The sequence below is a fragment of the Rousettus aegyptiacus genome, unplaced genomic scaffold (assembly GCF_014176215.1).
Source record: "Rousettus aegyptiacus isolate mRouAeg1 unplaced genomic scaffold, mRouAeg1.p scaffold_m13_p_5, whole genome shotgun sequence".
NCBI lineage: Eukaryota > Metazoa > Chordata > Mammalia > Chiroptera > Pteropodidae > Rousettus > Rousettus aegyptiacus.
Window position 1 is genome coordinate 28,948,467 of NW_023416308.1, and position 24,091 is coordinate 28,972,557.

At 34.4% G+C, this 24,091-nt stretch overlaps 1 protein-coding gene across 1 annotated transcript in view; it reads left to right on the plus strand.

Annotated features, from left to right (window-relative positions):
* LOC107505987 overlaps positions 1 to 20,953 on the plus strand; it is a 67,097-nt gene extending 46,144 nt beyond the window's left edge. The window contains 3 exon segments of the mRNA XM_036221550.1: positions 20,476 to 20,663; positions 20,666 to 20,750; positions 20,752 to 20,953. Coding sequence (XP_036077443.1) covers positions 20,476 to 20,663; positions 20,666 to 20,750; positions 20,752 to 20,953 — 475 coding nt within the window.
* The last annotated feature ends 3,138 nt before the right edge of the window (positions 20,954 to 24,091 follow it).

Genomic DNA, 24,091 nt, shown 5'->3' on the forward strand with positions numbered 1-24,091 from the left:
TGAATAAAGGATACTTTAGGTCCCTTTGGGGAAATTTCCAGGCTACTGGAAATCTTTGGAAGTGGCTGGACTCATCGTCCAAGATGTGTAGTGAACTCATAGAGCCTCCAACAGAAGAACACATCCCCAGTTCCTGGGGTCAGAAGAAACATTTCCGGCTTGTCTTGGAGGTACATGTAAGAACTTGGCGATTTCAGTACCTCAGGCCTCTTGAAACACCACCTGGTACTCAGGCCTCTCAGAGACAGGTGTGAGAGTAGCTGCCCACCCACTGGGGAAGGACACTCACAAACCAGCACTCTTCCTACTGGGAAAAAAGTTTCCATTTTTGATAGGTTGAGAACAAATCTTTTTAAGTTATAGAAAGTCAAAACTCCAGAACTTTCCCTTCCCCTCCTCCAAAACACTGACAAGTGCTATGAATAACAAATACTGTGCTGAATCAGGCACATTTTTTATCTAAATAAGTTAACCTTACTACAATGACATTTCTCTACAATTTTCCAAATGGGGCATTTTGATTTGGAAAAATTAGTCTTTTACAATCTAAATTAGAAATAATTATACTAAGCAATTAGAATGGGAAGTTAATTTTAATTGGTACTCCGAAGCTAGCCAGTGAGCTGCAGTATCTTAGATTTCCTACCTGATTCCCATTCTAGGTTGACTTAGACTTGTAATAAATTAAAACAAGAAGAGAAAACTTTGGAGAGCTCTAGAGAGAGACTTTCCCTAGTTCTTGTCCTTGTTCCCCCATTTAACCTATTTACCCAATCTTCCCTTTTGTCCTAGAAACTTTTCTTTCTCCTGATCCACTTCTTTATCCTCTCCACAAACTCCTCCTGACTCCCCAGAACCCATCTTAATAAATCTTTTTGAAATTAAAACCCGACCATCAGGTATAATTCTCCTAGAACCTCCTCTCATGGGTTTGGAGGCCGCCCTGCTGCCCCTGTGCTGCTGCTGTCCTAGTGACATGGCACAGGCTGCTGCTAGATGCGGGTGGATAAGGGCAGCCCTGGGACAGCTCCTCAGACCCAGGTATAATGTGCATCCCTGGTCTGAGGCACAAATAACAACTACATAAGACCAGACCCACATAAGACCTCCTATCACCTTCCCCCCAGTTAATTTAAACGAGGGTTTAATGCCATCCAGCAATCCTCACTGATATTCTGTGAGGAAGTAAGTTTTTCACTATTGTTGATTTACGCAATTCTTCCTTCAGCATTCCTGTGAATCCAGAAAGCCAACTCTTATTTGCTGTTACCTGGAACGATCAGCAATTCACCTGGACTCTAATACCACAGGGATTTATTGAAAGTTCAACATACTTTTCGCGAACTTTGAAGTGAGATTTAAGTGACTTAACAATGTCTAAGGAAATTGTCATTATAATATGTTGATGGCTTATTGCTCTGTGTTAATTCTTTTGAGTCCTGGAAAAACAGAACAAATAGCTACAAACTGTTACAAGCTCTGGCTGTCAAAGAACACAGGTTTCTAAGGAGAAACTTCAGTATGTTGGTAAGTCACATTATATTTTCTGAAAGACTTAAGTTGGATGGTGAGCATTTGGCAAGTATACGAAGATATCCTGAACCAATTACTAAGAGTCAATTAAGAGTTTTTTGGGGGGACGAACAGGGTACTCTCACATTTGGGTTCCTAATTTTTCTTTGATTGCTAAAGCATTATGTAAAATGTTGCATGCTTGCATACTGGAACCATTAATTTGGTCAGTAGAGAACAATGACAGGTTTTTAAGACTCATCCAAACTATGAGTCATCCAAACTGGGTCATCCAAACTGTGACTTTTCCTTTTGTTTATTTGTGTATGAATGAGAAGGCACTGCATTGGGGGTACTTGCACAAAAGCATAGAGGATTTCATTGGCCTTTGGAATATTACAGTCAATAGTCGGACCGTGCAGCACAGGGAATGCCTCCTTGCCTATGGGCAATCCCTGCTACTGCCCTTTTAGTAAAAACTGCTGAACTATTGATGTTCCCCGTTCACTAGAAGCCTTACTTACCTCACATTATACACCTATTGCCAGCAGGCTACTTCATATGAGATAACCCTCCTTTTGGCAGCCTATATGACTTTAATGAAATACAGTATACTCAGTCAAGCGAACTTGCTGCCCATAGAATTAGATGACCCCTTCCCCCCTCCCACGACTGCATATTGCTAACCGACACTCTTTTACTTACTAGGAAAGACTTAAAAAAAAAAAGAAATAAAGAAAGAAAGACTTAAAAGAAACTCCAAATACCTAATACTGATGAATAGTGTTATACTGATAGTTCATATTAAAAAAAAAAAGAAAATGAAAAATGTTTCTGCTGGTTACACAGTAACTAATTTCTCTGAAGTTATTTGAAGCTGGTCACTTAGCTCATGCTACTTCAGCCCAACAAGCCAGACTTTATGCACTAACATGGCCTGCATCCAAGCTATAGGACTGATAGCCAATATGCACACAGATTTTTGTTATGCAGATGACATAAGCCATGGTTTGGGATGCTTTGGAAACAGAGGGGATTCATTACTACCAGTGAGATTAAAATTAGGAACAGTTCTTTCACACGAACTGTTAGATGCTATTTTACTCCCTGGTAAGTTGACTACTACTAAGGGTGAAGGATATTCTTGATTATAAAATGAACATGCTAAAATGAATCAACTAGATGATGCTGCCACAAAAAAAGTGTAGCCCCAAATAAAGATATTATAGAAAATAAAATCTTTACTTTTTGACACTTTATATCCAAAGGGATCTAAGAGTCAGCATGTTTGATGAAGACTTACTAGAATCTTTGATTAGGGCTCAATTCAATGCCACTAATGATCAGAGACTTTATTGGCAAACTCAGAAAATTTTCCTAGACACCAAAAACACCTTTAATATGGACTTAACAAACGCTTTATATTACCTGACTTTATGGTGATAAGGATGTTTCAAGCTATACATGAATTAACCCAATGATCTACAAAGAAAATATTAGAGATCACCAAGCAATATTGATGGGGCCACCAAATTTCTGCAGCTGCTGCTGTAGCATCTACAAGATGCCCTGCCTGTCCAAAATATAATCCGGGGAAATCTACAAAGTTTTCACCTGGGAAATTTGAATTAACTATAAATTTATTTGAAGTATAGTAAATAGATTTTATACAATCACCTCCCTAGAGTGGGTATCAAAATAATTAATAATGATTTTATGCTTTCTCTATTTGAAGCTTTCCCTGTTTACCATACCACTACTGCCTCTGTAACTAAGATGTTAATAGAGAAAATTATACCAACTTGAGGAACTCCTTCTGCCATATACAGCGATAGAGGAACCCATTTTACTGGACCAATTGCCCAGTAACTGTGTGCCACTGGGTGATACTGTGGTATTTTCACTGTGCCTACCACCATCAGTTCTTTGGATTAGTGAAAAGAACAAGTAGAATTGTGAAAACTCAGATACTTTATAGAAATCTTGAAAATTCCTTGGTCAAAATCTTTACCTATAGTTCTCTTAAATCAGAGGTCTACCCCTTTTGGGAAACAAAATTCTCCCTTTTTAAATTATAACAGGGAGACCTATGCATCTCTCCCTTGTAACACTAGATTCTTTAATTATACAAGGGGAATTCTTACATATTGTCAATAATTTATTAAAGCTGTTAATAAAAATCACTCTTCACTAAAACAATCTTTTTACAGCGACACAAAGAGAGGCCTTCCACCTCATGGGATCCAGTCTGGAGAATTTGTGTACAGGAAAAGACATCTCTACAAGAATTCATTACAACCTCACTGGAAAGGTCCTTCCCAGGTACTTCTCGTGAATCCCTGTGCAGCAACGATCAAGAGACTGACTCCTGGATTCAAGTTTCCCACCTTAATAAGGCTAATCCACATAAATGGCCCAGCACACTTGTCTCTGATCTCAAACTTCCTTTGACCAGCAAGAGGAGCCACCGACATCTTGAAAATTACTACTTCTACCCAGGAGTCCAGACCAGGCCAGTATAAACCTTAAATACTAAATTTTGCTATGCATAATTTTTATACTTTACAACTGGCATAGCAATCTTGTTCTTAAGAATACTAATACTTCTGATGATTCTATGCCAAGTCACTATTACCTTTAGAAAGATAAGGAGATATATATATATATAGAGAGAGAGAGAGAGAGAGAAAACAGTTACCTTTACATAGGCAAGGAAAGATAATCCCTTAATCAGAATTTCCGGATTCCTCACAATTGCTACAAATCTAACAAAATGTTGGTCATGCCATCCTAAACCTTGTACCACCCATGGTCATGCTGGCCTACACATACACCCTATTTCTTACTTTAGTTTCATTACTAATTATGACTCCAAACATCATTAGCTATTGTGTTTATGTTACCCACTCTAACCAACACTTACCATGTTTCTTCTTTGCCCCTGTGCCACTGTTTAGATAAATGCGGCACTTGATTGTATCAAAGTCATTGTTAATGAACTAAAATAGTTTTCTGGCTCCAATAACTTAACTAACACAGACCAAGGTTTACCTGGTTATTCTAATTTTTATATTGCCCATGGCTCAATAAAATACAGTGACAAATTAACTAAAATATTGATATTTGTCTTTGTCCGTAGAGGAGAAGATCATCATGGGCCCTTCAGTGCTTAAAGAGATGTGTCATGCAGGGGCTATGTTCTTGAGAAATCTAGTCACTCCTTTATCTGGACATAGTTCTGAAGATGCCCAACACAGGGATAGTTACCTAAACTTTTTTTTCCCCCTAGAATCAACGGATCCATTTTAGACAGAGACTCTTTGTGCCAAAATCCTCCAACTATCACCTGGAAGCCAAGAGGATACATCCCATGGTGGGGTGTTGCATTTCATAAGCACATGATTAGGAATCTCTCTATTATTTTAGGTAATATTGTTAGTGATGTTACAGCCTCCTTTAAGCACAGCAAAGGCAAGTAATTCTTCAGCCAGTTATATTAGATAATAGAATTGCTCTAGACTATACATTAGCAGAATAAAGAGGGAAATGCATGGCAATTATTATATCTTGTTGTATTTACATGAACACATTTCATGAAGTAGAAACCCATTTAGAAAGTCTTAGGAAAAAAGCTATTTGGCTTCAACAAGTTTCTACAGAGGAACCAGGATTTAATCTGGTTCGTTGACCTTTTTAGTTTGTTGCCAGCATGAATAAGCTCATTATTTGGAAAAAAATATTGCAAGTTGGCTTAACGATTGTACTTTGCCATTTTTTATTGTTACAACCTTTAAGTGTTGTACCTGTTGCTTCTCTCAATTATGTAAATCCATAAACCAAGTCCCAGCTAACATATGCTTGCTCAACAGATTGAACTATGCACTTATACCTTTCCAGAAGTTATTTTTCAAAGTAATTAAAAATTCTCATCGTCAGCTGACTGATGACTTCCTCCCTCTCTTACCTTCTTATTGCCCATAATTGGCCTAAGATATCTCATTAGCTGACATAATCCTTATACTTCTGTACTCCTTGGGACAAGACCTCCCAGGGATAAGCTTTCCTCGCAATATGGGACAATGCCTGAACATAAAAGGGCCAGTTGAGCATAACTAAAATCATGCAGACATTTATTAACAATGTTTTTTATAAAAGGTCTTGATGAAAAGAGGAAAATAATAAGCTAAAAATTCTTAAATTTTATAAATTAAATTATAGCAGGCTGGAAAGAGACAGAAGGAAACAAGAGTAGTTAACTAGGAGTTAGCTGTGTGAGCTAACTAACAAAAGAGTGTATATATTATTCCTGAATGTATGTTGGAGCTTTGAATCAACTTTGTAGCAACCACAGATACCACTGAATTATGCATATATATACATTTTCAGGATTATTGCCTGTAATCGATCAAAAGTAGCAAATATTTTTTACCTACAAACTATGCACCTATGAGAGAATTGCCTCTGCTTCATTTTTTTCTGCCTCATTTATCTGTAGCTGATGGAATCTCTTTCAAAAAAACTTACATTTGCTTCCTAAAAATATAATGTGTAATGTATAATGCCAAACCTTTGAAATCAAGTTCATGTTCATATTTTATTTTATCACAGGAATCCCTATATCTGGTGCTGCCAATCTTTCTGTTTTCATTTAATAAAATTGATCATAATGATCTAAACACTAAATTCTACTCTCTGCCTCTCAGACTCACTAAAAGATTTCTATCTTTTGCACCCACTGTCCCCATAGCTTTAAAATAATACTCTCTGCCAAGAACCTCGCATGCCTAGAATCTTCTTGATAGTGAAATTCTAACTTAAATACCACCTATTCAGAAAAGTTTTAATTAAAAAACACCTATTTCTTGACTATTCAATCTAAGTAGCCTCAGAGTCATATCATCCTGTTTTCATTCTTACTATGCAGTGTATCTCTACCATATATTTTCTTGTTAATTTGTTTTATTGTTGGTTTTATTTTTTTAGGTGGAAAACTCCATGAAAGTAGAGATATTGCTTGTCTTCTTCATTACTCCATCTACAATGCATTGGATAGTGCCTTCAACTAGTTCAACTAATATTAGTGGAGAAAATTAAAGTATAAGAGGAAGAAAATTTTGTTGAAAGCAAGATTCATTACACAAACCTCAGTGATTCAAACAGGAGAATAAATGCATTCTCTACAAATAAGAATGACTCTGGAAAGCTGCAACTGAAAGTTTCTTGGGCTCCTGATAACCTGCCTGCATCTTCTTTCTCCTTTGCCTTTGTTAAAAGTCTTACATGAAAAGATTCTCTGCAGTCTTGGACTTCTTCCAGCTCTCTGACCTGTTGCAATATTTGCAATCTCCAGAACAGAAAGAAGAGTGTTTTACTAAGGAAGTAGATAATAATGTCAAATATACAGAGATTTCTTAGAAAATAAGAATATATAAAATGTTATTTAAAAAAAAAATTCAATTAGGTGGCCATAGGTGATTAGGAAAATAGATTATTTTAAAAAAATTTACCCTGCAAGTATTCTTAGTATAAACTTTTCAAATTAACCTTACAGAAATCCAGTAATGCCGAAGAGAAAACACTAATAATAGGTGTTTTTTTTGGTTTGTTTTTTGTTTTTTTGAAGAAACAAAAACGTGAACCTGACTTGCCAGTAAGGATGATGAAGTAAATACAAATTACAGAATCACTGATCTGACATATGCAAAAAAATTTTTTTAAGTCTTAAAAATTTCTATGTAGCAGGCACCAACATATTGTAGTGATAAAAATTCTTGTATTCATTAAAGTCTGGAAATTCTTACTAATGCCATCACTTTGGAGATAAACAGACTAATGCTGAGAACAAATCCTCCCCCTCTCCACCTCCTATGACCAAGGAGACTGTAAATCACCATTGGGAAGCACTATTACATATATGGAAGATATTACACACAACCAGTACTAACTCTCTCTAATATAAAGATTCTTAATCTCTTTTTTAGATCAGAGATTCTTTAGGTGGTCATATTAAGAATTAGACTTTTTCGTAGAATAATGTTTCTAGCTGTATAAAAAATGTAAAAATTATAATAAGCTACAATTATCAAAATATTTAAATAAATTTATAAGAGTTATATATTTATTAGTGAGTTAAATCACAAGATCTAGTGGCAGATTTAATAAGCACCATAATTTGAAGTAGGGATGAATATGTTCCATTTCATCCTAAGAACCCGTTCTGGAAATATGTATAGTAACTTTAATGTGATAGAAAAATATATGCGATTGTATTGGTGACAAAGTCATAGATATTACATATTTTAGCATGATCTTTCTTTAATGAGAGTAATATTAAGTTTTAATCAGGGATTCATGAATATAAACTTCATCTCTAAGATTTTGACCTGTAAACTTCAATTTAAGGAATTCTTTTCTAATGGAAACAAAGTCTTCATGGCACCTACTGAATTTTAGCTGTGAGCTAAAGTCCAAGACTATCTCAATGGGCATAAGTTCCACTCTTAAATAGGTGGTGAACCCTGATTCAACACATAAAACAAAATCTCACAAAAAGCATAAGATCCTATTCATCCAGTACAAAATACGCACAATATTCTTTCCTTCACTCTGCCCCAACACTCCCACTTAAAGAAGAGTGGATAAAAACATAGCAAGTCTTTAAATTATACCTCAAAGGGGAGAACAAAGAGCTCTCAGATATACCGAAAAGGGATTTCAAGTGAATTTACACTTTATGTATATCAGAGATACACAGAACTGACTACATTAGGAATCAGCAAGTAATAAGATACCACATGACAACTCCAAGCCACTGTATAGAAAATGAAGGAAGAAAAAAAAGTGTGAACAAAACAGATAAATCCACCAGTTTTTGTCTAGAGACTACTAGGCTGGCCCAAGGACACCTCTTCTCTTTCTAAAGGAATAATAGCTTATTCAGCAGAGAGGAAACTGTGATAACTCCATAACACCAGGGATATATATCACATGGGATACAATAGCCTGAAGCTAAGCAATTTTTTCCATTTAAAATCAGGTTATTTTACTTCCACGATGATTAAAATTTATACAGTATTTTTGTTCATGAAAGCCTGTGTAGTGCAAAACCATTTTAATAAAATGATTTTTATTCATTCTTTTGTTTATCTCTGTGTATATTTGTCTCTATATATGATTATTTACTGGTATTGTACTTTATGTGTATATGTGTGTGTGTCTGTGTGTAATCAAATGTGAAATGACTTTTATTGTTCTTCTATTTTATTTTTTATCTTATCTGAATTTCTTTTATATTAGTATAAATTATTTTCATATAAAGTGATTCTAAAAATAAAATATTGATAGATTTAACCAAAGAAAACAAAATGCTGTCATCTGTTCTTTGTGCATTATGTAAATATTGAGGATTTTACTTTTCAGTAATTATTGTTTTGCTTTTCAGATTGTTGAGCCAGAAAATGGGTTGGGCTGGGAAATGCAACAAGATATCACTCTACATTGTCTCTTTAACTTTCACTACACTGACGATTAAGTGCACCATCAAAAAACAACTGGAGGAATTAAAACAATTGGTAGATAAATTGAAGAAAATAGTTACTACTGAGATGTTTATTAGTGACCTGGAAGAACAAGTGAAAGAAACATCAAAGCACAAAAAAGTAATATAATTTTGAGTAGATTTTTTTTTTTGAGCAGCTTTAGGTTTACAGAAAAATTGAGCAGAAAGTACAGATTTTCCATTTACCCATTCTTATCTCCATCCCCAGTGCAATTTTCCCTATTATTAGTGTCTTGCATTAATGTGGTTTATTTTTGCAATTGATGAGCCAATATTGTTATATTTTAAACTAAATATCATTGTTTATTTTTGGGTTCATCTTTGTTCTACACATTCTATGGGTAATGACAAGTACATAATGATGTGTATCACCATTGCCTGCTTCAGCTTATGGTATAGACTTTCTAAAATCTTTCCAAGATCCACAAACCATAAAAAAGCAGCAGTGGGCCTCATCATGCCCTATATCTCTTCTTAAGTGGCCCCACGCCTGGCATTAGTGACAGCTAAACTCAGTTCACAGCATGGCCTTTTCCAGGCATGTCCAAGCCAAGCACAGTGGCTACCAACCACAGATTATTTTGTAGTTCCTTCAAGGTGACTGGACCAAGCACAGCAGCATCTGACCTTGGCCTGTACCAGAGTCCCTCCCAGGAGGCTCCAAAACCACACACCTGGTAGCCAGCTTAGACCACATCAGAGCACCACCAAATCAGCTCCACAAATGACACACACAAAAGACAGACTCAGCAGGCACCAGAGTCCCACTAAAGTGAGTCCTGCTCTGTAGGGTCAGCCTTACAACAGCTTGTCTGCTGTAGTCACAGGCAGTTCTCACAGACAGTCAGCCTGAGGGTTAATTCTGATGCAGAGCAGAGCAAATTTCCCTGAGTGGGGTTGGGAGTGGGTGAGATCAAGCCTTGTACTGAGAAAAGAAGAGGGTCTGTTGGGTAAGGGAACTGACAAACAGAGTAGATGCAGTCAGACTCTCTCTCAACAAGCCGTAAGGTTTCCAGATGGCCTAGGCTAGAGTACCAGGTGACTTTAGATATACCATCTTGTGTAACCTTAGATACAGGGTCTTATACAACCTGTAGATTGTGATAGATTATAGTACCTGGCCTTACACCACTATTATGCACCTTGTTATAAGAACAACCCCACCTATGCTGGCTAGGGGAGGAGCTGGAACTGTGCCTATGCCTTGCTATGTTCTGCTATGCCTGAATAAAGCTGTGTCACATCTGCCCACGAATCCTCACATATTCTTCCAGGTGCCAGAACTGCACACTGCAAGCTTTGGTACATCGAAGATGCAGAACAAGGTCCTTTGGCAGAGAGTGTAGAAAGAATTCAACACACATGCCAATGTTAGAGTCAAATGAAAGTTTATTAGAAAAGGAATAACACTCCACAGACAGAGTGTGGTCTCCTCTCAGAGGCAGAGAGTGAGGGGGACAGTGAGAAAGACAGAGTAAAGGCACTGAGAGGGACCTGAGTGTTCAGGGAATTTAGTTTATACATCATTCTCTAGTTCCCATCTCCTTTGATATAGACATACAGCAAGGAAGGGGAAGAGTATGTAGTGTGAAAAGGTAAGAATATGTAGAGTGAAAGGCCTGCTGGCAGTTCCCAGCCTTTAATCCTTAGGTACCCCATGGTTTTAGCCATAGGGAATGACTCTTAGTTCCCCTTGCTCCTTTACAGGTGTGGGGAATGGGTTGTTAGCAATCCAAGTAGAAATCTTCCTTTGTTCTGAAGGTGTCCTCCTAGCCTGGCTGCAGGGCTGATCAACATATTGTAGTCTCTGAATGTGGCTTTATTAAGATTTTCGTTCTCTTGCTTCCTCCTTACATTAATTCCACCCACTGACATGCCAACTGTAGTCAGGGTTCAACAACAACAAAAGGGCACACATAAACCCCACAAGAGACATCCCTGGAGCATGCAGTTCAGGTAACCAGGGAGACTGTGTCACTGGGCCACACAGGACATCTTCTCCAAAAGCTACTATGTAAAAAGTGGAAGATGTAGCAGAGCTACCTAATACTTAGAACCAAACACGACGAGTCAGCCTAAATGAGGAGACAAAGACATATGTCCAAATGAAAGAACAGGACAAAACTCTCAAAAAAAGAACTAAGTAAAATGGAGGCAAGTAATCTATCAGATGCAGAGTTCAAAATACAGGTTACAAGGATGCTCAACAAAGTTATGAGAAGAATAAACAAACTCAATGAGAACTTACACAGAAAAAAATATTAAAAAAACTAGTCAGAAATTTTTTTAAAAATACAGTAATGAAATGAAGAATACATTGGATGGACTCAATATCAGATTAGATGAAGCAGAGGATCGAATCAGTAATCTGGAAGACAAGTTAGCAAAAAGAAAAAATAAATAAATCTGGATAATATAAGAAACCACTGGGACAATATGAAGCATTAGACATTTACATCATAGGAGTGCCATAAAAAGAAGAGAGGAAGCAAGGGATTGAAAACATATTTGAAGAAATAACGACAGAAAACTTCCTCAACTTGGCAAAAGTAATAGACATACAATTCCAGGAAATGCAGAGGGTATCAAACAAGAAGTACCAAAGAGACCCATACCAAGACAAATCATAATTAAAATAGCAAAGTTTAAAGACCAATAGAGAATCTTAAAAATAACAAGAGAAAAGCAATTAGTGATGTACAAGGGAATTCCCATTAGACTGTCAGCTATTTTATCAACAGAAACTTTGTAGACCAGAGGGGATTGGCATGAAATATACAAAGTGATGAAAAGCAAAGAACTACAACCAAGATTACTCTACCCAGAAAAGCCATCCTTTCAAATTGAAGGAGAAATAAAGGAATGTTCAGACACACACACACACACACACACACACACACACACACACAAAATGAAGAAATTTATCACCACTAAGCCAGCTTTACAAGAAATGTTAAAGAAACTTATTTAAGAAGAAAAGAAAAGATCAAAAATATAAATAGAAAAATACAGGAAAAAATGCACCCTGACAAAGACAAATACAAAATTAAAAAAGTATATCAACCACCTATAAAGGTAGTACAAAGGTAAAAAGGCAAAATTAAGATAATCAAGTTTAATTTTAACAATAAATTAAGGAATACACACAAGGACACAATGTACACAGAAGAAGAAAAAAATTACAAAAACATAAACATGGAAGGGGTGAGTAAAAACACATTTTAGAATGTGTTGTGGCCATCAACTTAAAACGGATTCTATACACATAGCTTGGTATATAGGAAGCACATGGAAACCACAAACCAAAAATCTAGATGATAGATACAAAGAAATAAAGAGAAGGAAATCCAAATGCAATACTATATGAAGTCATCAATATACAAGAGAAGAGAACAAGAAAATAAAGGAACTGAGAAACCTATAAAAATAATCATAAAATTATTAATTAAGTGGCAATAACTACATACCTATCAATAATCACTTTAAAAGTAAATAGATTAAATGTTTCAAGTAAAAAAACATAAATGGCAGAATGAATAAAATAATAAGATCTGTATATATACTGCCTACAAGAGACCAACTTCAGATCAAAAGACACACAGAGTAAAACCAAAGGAATGAAAAAGAATATTTCATGCAAATGGAAATTTTAAAAAAGCTAGAGTAATGATACTTATATTAAAAAATAGATTTTAAAACAAAGCCTGTAGCAAGAGACGAAGAACACCATTTCATGCCAATAAAGCTATTAATCCAAACAAGAGGTCTTAACTCTCATAAGTATCTCTATGTCTAACATAGAAGCAACCATTTAGACAGAAAATTAGCAAGGAAACAGTGACCTTAAAGGACATCTTAGCCCAGATGGACTTAACTGATTTTTTAAGGACATTTCACCCCAAAGCAGCAGAATATACATTTTTCTTAAGTGTACAGGGAACATTTTCCAAGATAGATCACATGTTAGGCTGTAAAACAAGTCTCAATAAATATGAAGATTGAAATCATATCAAGCATCTTCTCCAATTATGATAGTATGAAAATATAAATTAATTATGAGAAGAAAACTGAAAAACACAAAAACATTTGGGGACTAAATAACACGTTACTAAACAATGAGTGGGTCAACAGTGAGACCGAGGATAAAATAAAAAAATATGTTGAGATCAATAAAAATGAAACACAATGACTTCAAATTTATGGGACACATTAAAAGCAGTTCTAAGAAGAAACTGTATAGTAATACAGGTGTAACTCAAGAAACGAGAGAAATCTCAGTTAAACAATCTAAACTTACAACTGAAGGAGCTATAAAATTAAGAGCAAGCAAAGCCCAAATTGAATAGAAGAAAGAAAAAAATAAAGAAAATAAATGAATAAAATAGTCTAAAATAACCAATAGTAAAGGTCAATTAAACTGAGCTACTTCTTCGAAAGGATAAATAAAATTGATAAACGTTTAGCCAGACTCATTGAGGGAGAGAGGGAGGGAGAGAGAGAGAGAGAGAGAGAGAGAGAGAGAGAGAGAGAGAGAGAGAAGAGAGGGCTCAAATAAATAAAATCAGAAATAAAGAGGAGAAGTGAGAATCAACACCACATAAATACAAATACAAATAATTATAAGGAAATACTACAAACAATTATTTAACAACAAATTTGACAACCTGAAATAAATATTAGATAAGTTCCTAGGAACATAGACTCCTCCATGGCTGAATCAGGGAGAAACAGAAAATCTGAACAGTTTAATAACTACTAACAAATTTGAATTAGTAATAAAAAAAATGCCCAACAAACAAAAAGCCATGTATCAGATGGCCTTACAAGTGGATTTTAACAAAAATTCATAGGAAAATTAATACTATCTTTCTCAAAACTATTGCAAAAAATTAAAAAGAAAAAAAAACAGTAAAAAACACCTAAGCCATAAAAATAATTAAAGAGGAAGGAAGGCTCAAAAATTAATTTAAGAGACCAGCATTATGCTGATGACCAAGCCAAAACAAAAATATTCAAAAAAGAAAATTATAAGCAAATCTCCTTGATGAATATAGTTGGAAAAATTCTCAACAAAATATTAATAAACCAAATTTAGCAATGCATTAAAAAGTTCATAGACCATGATCAAGTGGGATTTATCATTCTGCAAGATGCAAGCCTAGATCTTCAATATCTGCAAATCAATTAAAGTAATAACCCACATAAACAAAATAAAAAAATAAAAATCATATGATTATATCAATAGATACCGAAGAAAGCATTTGACAAAATTCAGCATCTGTTTATAATAGTGAGAATAGAAAGAACATAACTCAACATAAGAAACTTGTGGGTATATAACAAACCCACAGTTAAAGTTTTATTGAATGAGGGAAAGCTAAAGGCATTTCCTTAAGGTCTGGAACAAAATTAGGATGTCTTGTTCACTTCTATTTAACATAATATTGAAAGTCCTAGCCACAACAATCAGACAAGAAAAACAAGTAAAAGACATTCAAATTGGTAAGAAAGGAAAAAAAAAAACCTACCATTATTTTTAGATAAAATACTGAGTGGAAAAAAAAACAACTGTTCAGAAATTGGTTGCATTTTATACACCAATAATAAAATATCAGAGAGAGAGAAATTAAGAAAACCATCCATTTACAATTTCATCAAAAAAGTACATAGGAATCAATTTAATGAAGCCAGTAATATACTTTTACTCAGAAAATTATAAGACATTGAAGAAAAAATTGAAGAAGGTACAGATAAATGAAAGAATATACCATGTTCATGAGTAGGGAGAATTAACCATAGTTAATATGTCTATACTATCCAATTCAATTACAGATTGGTGCAATTCATGTCAAATATCAATGGCAATTTTCAGAGAACTAGAATAAATAGTCCTAAAATTTATATGGAACCACGAAAGACCCCAAATAGCCAAAGCAATTCGGAGAAAGAATTGAGTTGAAGGATCATGCCACCTGGTATCAAACTATACTGCAAGCCTATAGTAATCAAAAGAGCATGGTGCTGGCCTTAAAAACAAACACATAGATCAATGGAAAAGAATAGTGAACCCAGAAATAAATCCACTCTTATATGATCAATTAACCTATGATAAAGGAGACAAGAATATACAATGAGGTAAAAACAGTCTTTTTAATAAGTGATCTTGTGGAATCTGGATAGATAACATACAACGAATGAAACTACATCACTTTCTTATACTGTATACATGAATACACTCAACATGGATTAAAGACTTAAACCTAAGGCCCACAATCATAAAACTCTTAGAAGAAATCATAGGCAGTAAATTGTGTGACATCACTCTCAGTAATATTTTTTTGAATATGTTTCCTCAGGCAAGTGAAAAAAAGAAAAACAATTAACAAATGGGATTTTATCAGAGTACAGTTTTTGCCCAGTGAAGGAAACCACCAATGAAAAGAAAAGACAGCCTACCAAATGCAAGAAGATATTCATAAATAATATCTCTAATTAGGGGTTAATATCCAAAGTATATAAGGAACTCATAAACTTAAGAGCAAAAAAACAAATAATCAGATAAATAAATGGGCAGGGGACCTGAATAGACATTTCTTCAAAGAGAACATAGAGATGGACAATAGACATAAGATGCTTAACATCACTAATCATCAGGGAAATGCAAATTAAACCACAATGAACCACCTTACACCATCAGAATGTCTGTCTATTATTGATAATTGAACAAACAAGTCTTGGTAAGGATGTGGAGAAAAGGGAAACCTCATGCACTATTGATGGTGATATAGAGAAGAAGCATGAGATTTAAATATTAAATGCAGTTGTATTCAGAGCCTGCTTCATGCTGCCTGACACAGGAAACTGGCTGTTTCAGCAAAGGCCAGAAAATGAGGAACCTATAGAAAAATTCCTGCTGAGATTACTAACTACTTCCCCTTGAAATTCCTTGAAAATTTGGGGTCTCTCTCAATCTCTGCCTTTGAGAGGAGCCCACATCTCTATCTGTGAAGTATTATTCCTTCTCTAATAAACTTCCCTTTTGTCTCTAATTCTGGCATGCACTTGAATTCTTTCCTGCAGGTAGTCAATGACTCCTTCTTGGTGCAGAACTTGGATCTCCACTTGGGAAATTTGCCCTCTCCTGAATCAAAGGAATTGTAAATTGGTGCCGCCACTATGGAAAACAATATGAAATGTACTAAAAAAAAAATTAAAAATAGAACTAGTAATTCCACTTCTGGGTATTTATCCAGAGAAATCCAAAAACCTAATTCAAAAATACACATGTACCCCTATATTCATTGCAGTGCTATTTGCATAACCAAGACATGGAAACAGTCTAAGTGTTCATCAATCGATGAATGGATAAAGAAATTGTACATATATACAATGTAATTGTACATATATACAATATTATTCAGCCATAAAAAATAATGAAATCTTGTCATTTGCAATAACATGGATGGACCTAGATGTTATTATGTTAGATAAAATAAATCAAACAGAGAAAGACAAATACCATATGATTTCACTTATATGTGAAATATTAAAAAAACACAATAAATAAATAACAAAATAGAAACAAATTCATAAATACAGAGAACAAACTAATAGTTGCCAGATGGGATGGGGTTTGGGAGAAAGGGTAAAAAAGAGAAAGGGATTAATATGTACAAATTGCCACAGTTATAAAGCAGTCATGGGGATGTAAAGTATAGCAAAAGGAATATAGTCAATAATTTTATAATAACTATGTATGATGTCAGATGGGTACTAGACATATTGAGGTGATCACTTCATAACTTATATAAATGTCTAATCACTATGTTGTATCCCTGAAAATAATATAATATTGTATGTAAATGGTAATCGAAAAGAAAAAAGATTAAATTTTAAAAAATTACTGCCAAATTCATGTTTACCTCATTTTCATTCTATACAATCCTCTAGGAGTTTATGAATTTGTGTTTTGCATTTAGATCTAAAATCCACTTTCAGTTAATTTTTGTGAAGGATACAAAGTCTGTGTCTAGATTCATTTTCTGATTTTATATATATATATAGTGCATGTGGATGTCTCATTGTCCCAGAACCATTTGGAGAAAAGACTATTCTTTCTCAAATAAATAACCTTTGTTCCTTTGTCAAAGATTAGTTGACTATGTTTTTGTGGGTTTATTTCTGGACCTTCTATTCTGTTTTATTGGTATATTTGTTTATTCTTTTGCTAATACTACTCTGTCTTGATTACTGTAGCTTTATAGCAACCTTGAAGTTGAGTAGTGTCAGTCCTTTCATTCAATATTGAGTTGATTATCCTGGTTTTATGTCTTTCTATATTAACTTTCCAATTGGTTTATAGACATTCACAAAATAACTTGCTAGATTTTGAGTGAGACTGAATTGGATTCTATAGATCAAGTTGGAAAAAAATGATACATTAACAATATTTACTCTTTGTATCCACTTTCATGGAATCTCTTTCTATTTAATTTCATTTCTTTCATCAGAGTGGTGTATTTTTCTTCATATAGAACTTGTACATATTTTGATAGATTTATGCTAAAGTATTTCTTTTTTGTTGGTGCTAATATAATGATGTTGTGTTTTAAATTTCAAATTCCCAGTGTTCATTTCTGGAATACAAGAAAAAGTAGATTTTTGTATATTAGCCTTGTAACCTCACTGTATATTCACCTTGCTGTAATTGCTTATTTGTTCTAGGAGTATTTTTATATTGACATTTGGAATTTTATACATAGATGATCATATTATTTGTCAACAGGAATGATCTTATTTCTTCCCTTCAATTTGTATATTTTTATTTTTTTTTTTATCATATTGGATTAGGATTTCCCATAGAATGTTTTCCTGGAGTGGAGAGAACAGACATCCTTGCCTTGCTCTTAATGTAAAAAAAAAAAAAAAAAAAAAGGACCTAGTTTCTTACTGTTAAAGAAGATGTGGCCAACAGGAGGCTTCTGATAAACTCTGGTGAGAACCTTCCTATATATCTGCCTCAAAATCAATAATGACTGTATTTAGGAGGGATCTTATCTAATTTTACTATATTTAAGGATTTTTCTCTGGATCATCATTGCTGCTAATAGGATGTTTATTATTCTATTTTAGAATAGATCTTAATTGATCTTACTTATAGCACAAAGAGTTAAAAATCTAAAAGTAGGAGTTAACTAAGATGTTTTTGGAACATAAGTATGAGGACTTCAACCTATGCTCATTGAAGTGAGGGAACCAATCCACTAAACTGCTGCTTATCTGTTTGTGATAATCCTACAATCATTTCAAATGGAAGTCATTCTTGTTTTCTGCAAAGAATTTTCTTTCCAAGAAGTAGTATCAAAAACCTAATTGTGTACATTGGGAATGCCAATACTTTGTGCATGTCATTATTATGGGTGCAAAATAACTTATTAATTGCTTTCCTTCTTCTCAGGAGAATTTTGCCTCTGAGAATCTCCCTTGGATCTTTTGGCCCTAGGAGAATATTGTACTTATCCATCTCCTTGGAGATCAAAAATCTTCAAACAACAAGTCAAAATAGTCCCTTGTTTTGAAAGGGCAGCTCAGGATATAGAGTGAGAAGAGATCTTATTATTGCTCACTCGGTGTCATTAAATCTTAGAGCTGTTATAGGCCTTAGAGATTATCCATTTAACTCAATCTTTTTGTAGAAGCAGAAAGATAAAGTGTCTTTCTTATTGTTATATAGTGAATTAGGGACACAGCTGGAGCAGAAACCTGGAGATAATAAAAACAGGGCTTTATTTCTTCATTTCCAATAGTTAACATTTGATTTTTTTTTTTAATGTTAAGTGCTGGTAACATGACACTCTAAACTAGATTAGCAAGGCACTAGACAGGTAATGCGTGCTTTCTAACTGTGTGAATTTATTTCACATTACAAGAGAGAAATCATAAAATTTATTCAGCTTTCAAGCAAGTACACAAATTCTTAACATCCTTTTCCTGAAGCATTCTCTGTGAAATAAAATTACTTAAGGGGAGCCACAAATTTATTTTGCAATGAAACTAGAGTTGGCCTAAATATATGTGGCTATTACTTAGCCCAATGCAACTAAAGTTGAAAGAGAAGAAAAATTTCTGTTGCTTTTGTGTGTATAGTATGTAGAACAATTGGGAAGGTACCTCCTCTTCCTCCTTATTTCATTGATTTTTTAAGATGCACCCACAATATATCCTAAAGCTCTTCCTAGAAAGAAAAATATATAGCAGAATACCCACTTATTTAAATCACCAGCACTCCATAATTAAGCTGAAGAACTCCTTCACTGAGAACATCAAGGCCTCTGAGCTTCCTTCCCTCTGTGGCTATGAATCCTCACCCCGATATATGTATTTCCAGTTCCTGTTTGAAGATTACTGTGTTGCATAGTAAATATCGACCCAGTGCACATAAAATGTCCAACACTAACACTGAAATTACCTTCTTAACACTTAACAAAACCTTGATGTCACCAATACTGAGGTTTCCAGCAATGGAAGATATTGTTCCAGTTGAATTGCTGAGTGCCTGTTTATTCCATATACTATGTTATCTTTGAAGGTACAAAAATTATTGACAGTTTCGACCTATTGAGATATTTTCCAATAATTCATAAAATCACATTGCATTGATGTTTTGTTTCTGCATACCTTATGATGCTCTTGGGCTAAATATAACATAATCCTGATATCAAAAATATAATCATAATTTTAAATAAAATTACATTATAATAGAATTATATAATTATAATTTACTAGCTTTTTAACAACCGGTTTTAATTCAATGACTTTTTTTTCTGTCACAACAGTAATAAAACAATTACCAATCATAGCTTTTCTCACCTCCTGTGATTTTCCTTTTTTTAGTTTCGCATCCCTTGTTTCCTGAAGGAAATGCTCAGCTGAAAGTATTCCACCATGACTGAGATTGTCTTCGAAGAATTAACAAACCAATCAGAACTCAAGGTGGCCCTCTTTTTCCTATTTCTAGGGATCTGTTGGGGTCACTGTAGTGGGAAATGTGGGTGTGAGCCTCCTAATCACTTTCAACCTCAAGCTCCAATCTCTCATGTACTTTTTTTCTTGGTAATTTGTCATTTTAAAATCTCTTTTATTCCTCAGTTACTACCCATAAACTCCTGGGAAATTTTTTAAGGTTACAAAATGTTATCTCCTATTCTGGTGTATGACACAGCTTGTGTGTGTGTGTGTGTGTGTGTGTGTGTGTGTGTGTGTGTGTGTGTGTGTTTGAAATTGCTGAGTGCTTTATGCTGCCTGACATGGCATATGATAGATATGTAGCTATCTGTAGTCCACTGGTCTAAAATGTCATCAAGTCTCAAAAGGTATACAAAATGTTTAGTTATTTAGTTATTTAGTTATACCATGGCAACATTTGAAGCCGCAGTCTTCACAATCTCCATGATTAAGCTTTTCTTCTGTTGGGGCAACAGCATTCACCATTACTTCCGTGACATATTTCCTCTCCTAAAACTCTCTTGCTCCAGCATCTATGAAAATGAGCTCCTGGTGATACTTGTAGGTAGATTCAATCTCTTGGCAACTGTAGAATCATCATCAACTCTTGTGATTTCATATTCACTAACATTCTTCAAATGCCCTCATTTGATGGAAGGTTCAAAGCTTTTATTACCTACCTCCCATTTTATAGCTGTTGCGGTATTTTATGGATCTGCCATATATATGTATTTTAAACCAACCTCCAGTAGCAGTGATGTGGACCAGCAGAGGGTGGCTTCTGTTTTCTATACCATGATGATCCCCATGCTGAATCTCTTGATCTACAGCTTGAGAAATAAGGATGTAGAAAATGTGCTGAGAAAAGTTATGGGGTGAGGTATGAGTCACTCTAGCATAGTAGTCAGAGCTATTAACGACCATGCTAATAGTGTTCTCCTGTCTTTTCCTTAAAACTAACTTCCCTTTCATCTTCTTAAAAGTAACATGCCGTTATCATTCCCTCCACCATAGTTGCCATATGTTACTCTTTTATTACTAAAGTTTGCGCAAGCATACACACATATTTTTGAGCAAACTATCATATAATATTATAATTTAGTGGGTCCTTAATTCTTAGGTAACTTTTCTTGGTCCTTCTTTCTTCTCTATTAAGTAAAATTAGGATAGAATATTTATTTTTCTTTTAGGTGAATTACAATGGCACCCATCTCTTTCTGACTCACAGAACAATCTATTTAACACTCAGGGTAAATAGTATCAAACTAAGCTGTGACAAAAAAATAATAATCTTAATCCTTTATCAAAAGTGAGTTAAAAAATTTATACTTGGCTCATTTCATGGTTCCGTCATAAGTCTTCCTACTTTTTGGTTCTGCCATATATCCTTCTCCTGAAAAGTATAATTCCCAAGTTAATGAACCCTCATGAAAATAAATACATGATTAATGGCAAGGTGTCTACTACATGGTAGGCCAGTGAAGCCTTCTAGAAGGAAGATTTATCCTAGCAGAACTCACAGACAATTGGCAATTATGCCTTTTCAGAAATTCAATTTTATAAATGATAGGTTTCCCTTAGAAAACTCAGGATACTGAGGTCATGGACATATTCCTAAGAGATAGCCCTAACTTATTCTCTTCTACACTCTGTTTCCTCCTGTTCCATTTCCAGACTGCATTTCCCAAGAAATTCTTTCTTCCCATAAGCACACCAGCTAGAGCTATGATGGGCCCTGAGTTCCTTTTCCCCAACTCTGACTTGGACATCAGTTATCTTCTACTCATTATCTGACATTCTCTGTACCTGCTTTCTCAATGGGTAAAAAAGACAGTGACAATTTATACTACAAGTGGCTCTTAGTTGCTCTGACTTTTTTTGTTATTTCAAAGTTACCATTTTTCTTACCTAAAGAGTAAAATAAATTTCAGTTTGGAATTTGAAATTTCTTTCTTTCTATTAAATCCTTTTAATACAGCTCGGGGCCGTCTGATAACATTAACTGTGCTTACCTGGAGAAACCATTCTACTCTCCAGAAAAGTGCATGCACAGATAAATGCCTATCACAAAGTATCAGATTGCCTTTGTGAATCACTTTTCATGTCTATATTGTGAAGAAAAGAAAAAAAAAAACTAAAACTAAATCAGGTAAAAGTCAAGTGACAAATACCTGTGATATGCATTGTATTCAAATTTTGCATTGAAGTGGTCAAACAAGATTGAATTACCTGCAGTTCCATACATTTTTGTCCCCTCTTAAGGAATTCTAGGTTCCCATGGACCTGATAAATCAATGCTTTTTGTTGTAGACCAAACAGATATATGAAGATTAGATTTAAGGACAATATTAGCTACCCTAGACAAATAATCTGTACAAAAGGGACATATTTATGCTAATATCTGAAATATGTATAGGTAAAAACAAAAGAGGGGCATCAACTAAATTAAACAACTCAAAGTTATAACTCTTTTGAAAGAAACATTAAAAAAAAATTTAACTGTATAACTATAGGGCACTTGTCTTCTCTCATGATAAAGCACCATAATAAAAAAGGAATAAAAATTGGAATTAAAGAAAAAAACCTATAATATATTTTAAAGATTATGTTAATAAGAAAATATTTATATTGTCAAATGACTACAAATTTCTGTGTATTACTTGGTCTTTGCAAAATAACCATAAATATCTCTCTCTCTCTCTCTCACACACACACACCCACCCACACACACACACACACACACTCATATGTTTCTATATTCTTAAAGAAATTAGATTATTTTTTTAAATGACAAAAAGTATTTTCCTGTGTAAGGAAGAATAAATTTTAAAAATTCAAACCTTGGAAAAACTGCATACTTTGGAAGCCCAGATTTCCGTTACAAACACCAGAAAGGAAACTCAAGGAAATAGCCTCCTGTTTAAAGATTGTTTTCTTCCAGGAATGATTAACCAAATAGTGATCCTATTGAAAATTCTCATGCACTTAAGGTGTACATTTCCAACTGTTCCTTTTCCAGCCTCCAGGGCCATATGTTTTCTTGTGGAGAGACTTGTAGGGTAACATCTCTGTCTGTTCATCCCACCCAACTCTCAGTACTTTCTATAAAAACATGAGCAACTATGTATTCAAAAACTGAGTTTGGTAGAAGGAATCGACCAAGCTCAGCACTTACCTCCCCATTACTTTATCTCTTATTTTTAACAGTTTTATTGAAGCATAATTATCACACAAAAAATGTACTTACTTAAAGTGCATAATTTAATTAGTGTTGACGTATACCTACAAGTATCACCAGGAGTACCACAATAAATATAATGACTACATCTATTACTCTTAAATGTTTCCCCATACCCCTTAGTAAACCTTTCCTCCCTCATTGCCATGCTTTCTGTCACTATAGATTAGCTTTCATTTTCAAGAATTTTATATGAAGTAAGTCATATAGTAAGTGTGCTTTTATATGGGCTTATTTTTTGTGTGTAATTACTTTGAGTTTCATCCATATTATTGTGTGTATCAATACACCATTCCTTTTTTATTTTTCAAGTAGTATTCTATTGTATAGCTATATCATAGTATGTTTGTCTGTTTACATAATAATGAAAATTGGGCTGTGCCCAGTTTGGGGCTATCAAGAATAAAGAGACTATAAGCATTTGTGTGTGAGGCTTTGCGTGAGCAGATTATTTCATTTCACTTGGGTAAATACATGAATGAAATGTCTGGATCATAATCTAGGTGTACATTTAATTTTTAGAAACTGAAAAACTGTTCTTTAAAGTGGCTGCACCATTTTACATTCTCCCTGTCAGTTTGTGATAAAGTCAGTTCCTCCATTGCTTTACCAGCACTTGACATCTTCACTCTTTGAATTTTAACCCTTTAAAAAGGTGTGTAATGATGTTTTGTTGTGATTTAGCTTGTATTTCCCTAAAGGTTAATTATGTTGAGCACCTTTTGTGTGTGTGTAACAGTCATCTGTATGTCCTCTTTAATGAATATTTGTTTAATATT